Genomic DNA, 5,820 nt, shown 5'->3' on the forward strand with positions numbered 1-5,820 from the left:
GTTGCTAGACAGCTCGCGCCGGTGAAAAAAGAAAAAATGGTGCAGACCAATCAGATTGCGGATGCTTTCACTTTCTCCACGGTATGGGGTACATTCAACAAACCAACTGTAATCAACGCTGAATCAATGTTTTATTTTATTTTATTTTACAATATAATACAACCTAGAAAACATTTCCATCCGGAATATTGACATGTGTATGTAGGCAGGGAAGACATTTTCCAACAACTACCTAGTTATATTCAGCAGAGACGTGCTCTCGTTAACCTTTTCACGAACGTTTTGAGACAACCCTTTACAATGTTGAATGCACCCCTGACTTTGTCCGGAAGAAGAATATTTTTTTGATGTAACCAAGAAGGCGTGTTTCCGGAAGACGTGGCTAGTGCTACAGTGGCACTACAGTTGTAATAGCATTTGAACTTGTATTTTAGTAAAATACAATTAACAGTGTAAACCTTTATATTTTACAAGCTGTTGATTCATTGTCAAAATGATCTCTCTAACGGACTCACAGAGTAAGGCGATTTCTATTTTATCTAACGGTTGTTGCTTGCCAACTTGTTCCAGCTCTTTGGCTAACGTTCGTTAGCAAGCTAGCCTCTCAACTACATTACTAACGCTAAGTTAAGCTAGGCTATTCTCTTAATGTGAGGAAACCAGCTAGAAATAGATAGCTAGCTGAATAGTATTTTTTTGCTAGATAGAGTGACCATTGACAGCTAACGTTAGCTAGCTAATTAATGACATTCATTCTGAGCCAGATGGCTAGTTAGGGAGCGAGGATGTCAATTGAAACCACAGGAGGTTGGTGGCACCTAATTGGGGAGGACGGGCTCGTGCAATATGTGGAATGGTATGTTGGATGCCATCCATTCGCTCCGTTACCGCCATTATTATGAGCCGTTCTCCCCTCAGCAGCCTCCTGTGATTGAAACATATTAACTTTAGTGTGCTTGGATACTTGAAATAATGTGATTCCTCTTTCTTGCAGAGATCGGAATGGGACTAACAGGCTTCGGTGTGTTTTTCCTCTTCTTTGGAATGATCCTGTTTTTTGACAAAGCACTCCTTGCAATAGGAAATGTGAGTGATTTCATCATCACCATCCACAGTTCATATTCAGAATGTTTGCCTACCTTCTGCAGCTACATACATGAGGCTTACGTTTTGCTATATTTATTGGACGTTGGTGTGATCTGCAATACAATTATCTCTGAGTGACGCTGAGAAACACACAGCTGCAGAGTCAGAGCTCCTTGCCTGAGGGTTAACGGTTGTTCACTCTATCTGTGTGTGCCTTTCTGTCTCTATCTCTCTCTCTCTCTCAACTGAGAACAATCACCACCTTCTAGAGTTGTAGGGTTTAATTGTGAAGTACTCTGTCATTGTCAACAAACATTGACATTGTCTGTTCCCTGTCCCTTCTATCTCTCTCTATAGATCCTGTTTGTGGCTGGCCTGTCGTTTGTGATCGGTCTGGAGAGGACGTTCCGCTTCTTCTTCCAGAAACACAAGATGAAGGCCACCAGCTTCTTCCTGGGTGGAGTGTTGATCGTTCTTATTGGCTGGCCCATTGTGGGCGTGGTCCTGGAGGTCTATGGCTTTTTCCTTTTATTCAGGTGGGTACACCACAGTCCCCAGGCTCAGTTTGCTAAGCTTATCTTTAGAATAAGATCCAGTCTGGAGGGAAACAAGCCAAGAAAGCTTTGTTTGTCCTGTCAACTGTGTCTCGCCCCCACTCCCTGTTGAGCGCAGCCCCCATTTGATGCAAGGGCTTTGCTGCGTGTAAAGATCCGTAGTCCGTCATCATGTGCTTGCTGTTGTCAACTAACTCTCTCTCTTTCTCTCCCCCCTCTCTTTCTCTTTATCTTCTCCAGGGGTTTCTTCCCAGTGGCAGTAGGCTTCATCAGAAGGATACCCATCCTGGGCTCCCTGCTAAACCTCCCATTCATCAGTGGGGTGAGTACAGTGATCTAGTGGTAATAAAACATTTGTTTGCCGGTTACGGTGAAAAAAGTAACGCTCCTATAGTTTCAATGCATTTTTCCTGGTGGGTAAACTGTGTTTACTTGCGTCTATCCTCCACTACACAACTGGGTGAGTAAAACAATGGGAACAGGAGCTACAATGCAGTGGGTGCTGTGTGGGCTGAGGTAGTTATACTAAAGGCAACACATGGTCCACTTGGTCTCTGACAGTGGTTCTGGAAGGCTGTAGTGTCTCATACTGTGTCACTCAATCTTCTATCATATAAGAGTGTGTGTGTGTGTGTGTGTGTGTGTGTGTTTTGAGGTGTATGTTTGTGGAGTCACTTGTTTTGAGGAGAATGTGTCTCTGTCTCTTTAAAGCCTTCGTAATTAACTCTGAGGACAATCCGCAGTCTTGGTCAGTCACTGCAGATTTTCCCTTGCATGTGAGCATGATTCACATCTGTTTATAATGTATGTTATACTGTAATGTTGCCTTATGCCTGACCAGAGTAGGGAACCATGGGTATTGGAAATAATTTATACTAGGACACCAGCAACAGAATTTATCCTACACACCGTTTTGTTTAGTCTACTCAATCAGTCACGTCAAGCAAACATTTTATTGCCCATGTACAACTATGCACTAAACGTTTTAGTCAAGCTTCTCGATGTCATCTATTTTGCTCTACTTTGCAAAGGGGACGGTAGACTGTTGACTTATATTTTTATTTTCTCTCTGTCTTTCAGTTCGTGGACAAAGTGGGAGAGAGCAACACCATGGTATAACAGTGACTTTTTGTTTATTAAGAAAAAATCATCTCTCTTATATTTATGATACAGTAGTTCTCATAAAGCCACTTAACCCCCATTGGTCAATCGCTTACCTCCAACAGTTAGCTAGGTAATTTTCATGAGACTTTATATATTAAGACCTCTTCCCGTTTCAAGGGAAAACGGTCTGCTTTTTTGTATCTTGATTCTGCAATTTTAAGGTCCGTACCAGTCAAGGGTACCAGTCCTGGTTGCTACGGGCGACTCTTACTAATGAATCTGGAGTTGGTTACAATGGCTACCCCAGAATGTTTTACATGTCGTTGTTGAATGCTGCTCTCCTCTACTGGAGAACTCCCCACGAGAAGTAGAGTTCCTCTAACGGACTGAAGAGAACCAGCGTCCATTTTCTATCTCTTACTCTGCTATTGAATATACAGACAAACTCACCATGTCATCGCCTCTGAAGACAGCCTCTGGACAACCTCAGAAGAGGTGTGGAGGAGGAGAGCTGGTCCTATTGTTACATTATAGATGGGGCCAGGGGGTTTTCCTAGTGCTGTGCTGTCTTGACAACAATGAACTAGGGGTTAGCAAGATGGCACAAACAGATCTTAGACCATGTTAGGGTTTCCTGACCATATGACCAGACCAGGGAAAACTCGAAGCCATAGTTATAGGTGGTTTCCTGGTCAGGTATGGGAAAGACTCCTGGTCCTACTTATGGTGCCTGTGCTTTCTCACACTGGACTAAAACTTGAGTCCTGTGGAAGAAAATAGCTTTTCTTTCTTTTCTCTCACACCTGTTATGAGTACCAGATATGGCAGTTGCATATTTTCCCCTTATTTTTCTGTCATTTCTGTGTATGACTGGATGAGAGAACTTCTGTAGATTTTTTTTTTAAGCGCAACATTTGAGTTGTAATTTTATCAATGTAAACTATAGGAATGGAGGGTACTGAATGGAATGGTTACATGTGAAATGACAATGCTTTGACAATGTTTTGTCTGATACTTTTGTAATTACACAAAAACAAAAGAACTTGCGTTGTCCCATTGTCATTCAGTGTGTTTTGATTGTGACAAATGGAAAATATACTGAACAGAAATATAGATGCTACATGTAAAGTGTTGGTCCCATGTTTCATGAGATGAAATAAAAGATCCCAGAAATGTTCCATACACACCTCCATGTCCGGCTTCTTCACCTGCGGGATCGTCTGAGACCAGCCACCCGAACAGCTGATGAAACTGAGGAGTATTTATGTCTATAATAAAGCCCTTTTGTGGGGAAAAACTCATTCTGATTGGCTGGGGCTGGCTCCCCAGTGGGTGGGCCTGGCTCCCAAGTGGGTGGGCCTATGCCCACCCATGGCTGCGCCCCTGCCCAGTCATGTGAAATCCATAGAGTGGGGCCTAATGAATTTATATAAATTGACTGATTTCCTTATATGAACTGTAACTCAGTAAAATCTTTGAAATTGTTGCATGTTGCGTTTATATGGTTGTTCAGAAAGTTTTCAGACCCCTTGACTTTTTACACATTTTGTTACGTTACAGCCTTATTTTAAAATGGATTAAATCGTTTTTTTTCCCCTCATTAATCTACACACAATACCCCATAATGAAAAAGCAAAAACTGGTTTTTAGAAATTTTTGATCTCTATTATATTTATGATACAGTAGTTCTCATGAAGCCACTTAACCCCCATTGGTCAATCGCTTACCTCCAACAGTTAGCTAGGTAATTTTCATGAGACTTTATACACTGCTCAAAAAAATAAAGGGAACACTTACACAACACAATGTAACTCCAAGTCAATCACACTTCTGTGAAATCAAACAGTCCACTTAAGAAGCAACACTGATTGACAATAAATTTCACATGCTGTTGTGCAAATGGAATAGACAACAGGTGGAAATTATAGGCAATTAGCAAGACACCCCCAATAAAGGACTGGTTTTGCAGGTGGTGACCACAGACCACTTCTCAGTTCCTATGCTTCCTGGCTGATGTTTTGGTCACTTTTGAATGCTGGTGGTGCTTTCACTCTAGTGGTAGCATGAGACGGAGTCTACAACCCACACAAGTGGCTCAGGTAGTGCAGCTCATCCAGGATGGCACATCAATGCGAGCTGTGGCAAGAAGGTTTGCTGTGTCTGTCAGCGTAGTGTCCAGAGCATGGAGGCGCTACCAGGAGACAGGCCAGTACATCAGGAGACGTGGAGTAGGCCGTAGGAGGGCAACAACCCAGCAGCAGGACTGCTACCTCCGCCTTTGTGCAAGGAGGAGTAGGAGGAGCACTGCCAGAGCCCTGCAAAATGACCTCCAGCAGGCCACAAATGTGCATGTGTCTGCTCAAACGGTCAGAAACAGACTCCATGAGGGTGGTATGAGGGCCCGACGTCCACAGGTGGGGGTTGTACTTACAGCCCAACACCGTGCAGGACGTTTGGCATTTGCCAGAGAACACCAAGATTGGCAAATTTGCCACTGGCGCCCTGTGCTCTTCACAGATGAAAGCAGGTTCACACTGAGCACATGTGACAGACGTGACAGAGTCTGGAGACGCCGTGGAGAACGTTCTGCTGCCTGCAACATCCTCCAGCATGACCGGTTTGGCGGTGGGTCAGTCATGGTGTGGGGTGGCATTTCTTTGGGGGGCCGCACAGCCCTCCATGTGCTCGCCAGAGGTAGCCTGACAGCCATTAGGTACCGAGATGAGATCCTCAGACCCCTTGTGAGACCATATGCTGGTGCGGTTGGCCTAATGCAAGACAATGCTAGACCTCATGTGGCTGGAGTGTGTCAGCAGTTCCTGCAAGAGGAAGGCATTGATGCTATGGACTGGCCCGCCCGTTCCCCAGACCTGAATCCAATTGAGCACATCTGGGACATCATGTCTCGCTCCATCCACCAAAGCCACGTTGCACCACAGACTGTCCAGGAGTTGGCGGATGCTTTAGTCCAGGTCTGGGAGGAGATCCCTCAGGAGACCATCCGCCACCTCATCAGGAGCATGCCCAGGCGTTGTAGGGAGGTCATACAGGCACGTGGAGGCCACACACACTACTG

The 5,820-nt window shown here is 44.5% G+C and overlaps 1 protein-coding gene across 1 annotated transcript; it reads left to right on the plus strand.

Annotated features, from left to right (window-relative positions):
* Nucleotides 1–349: 349 nt before the first annotated feature.
* LOC311139923 (vesicle transport protein GOT1B) lies at nucleotides 350–3,922 on the plus strand. The gene is made up of 5 exons (XM_084174922.1): nucleotides 350–518; nucleotides 995–1,086; nucleotides 1,444–1,622; nucleotides 1,881–1,962; nucleotides 2,721–3,922. Exons 1-5 carry the CDS (start codon nucleotides 494–496, stop codon nucleotides 2,757–2,759), a joined length of 417 nt encoding a protein of 138 aa, XP_084031048.1. The 5' UTR covers nucleotides 350–493; the 3' UTR covers nucleotides 2,760–3,922.
* Nucleotides 3,923–5,820: the final 1,898 nt, after the last annotated feature.

Source organism: Coregonus lavaretus (assembly GCF_964263955.1).
Source record: "Coregonus lavaretus genome assembly, chromosome: 13".
Classification (NCBI taxonomy): Eukaryota; Metazoa; Chordata; class Actinopteri; order Salmoniformes; family Salmonidae; genus Coregonus; species Coregonus lavaretus.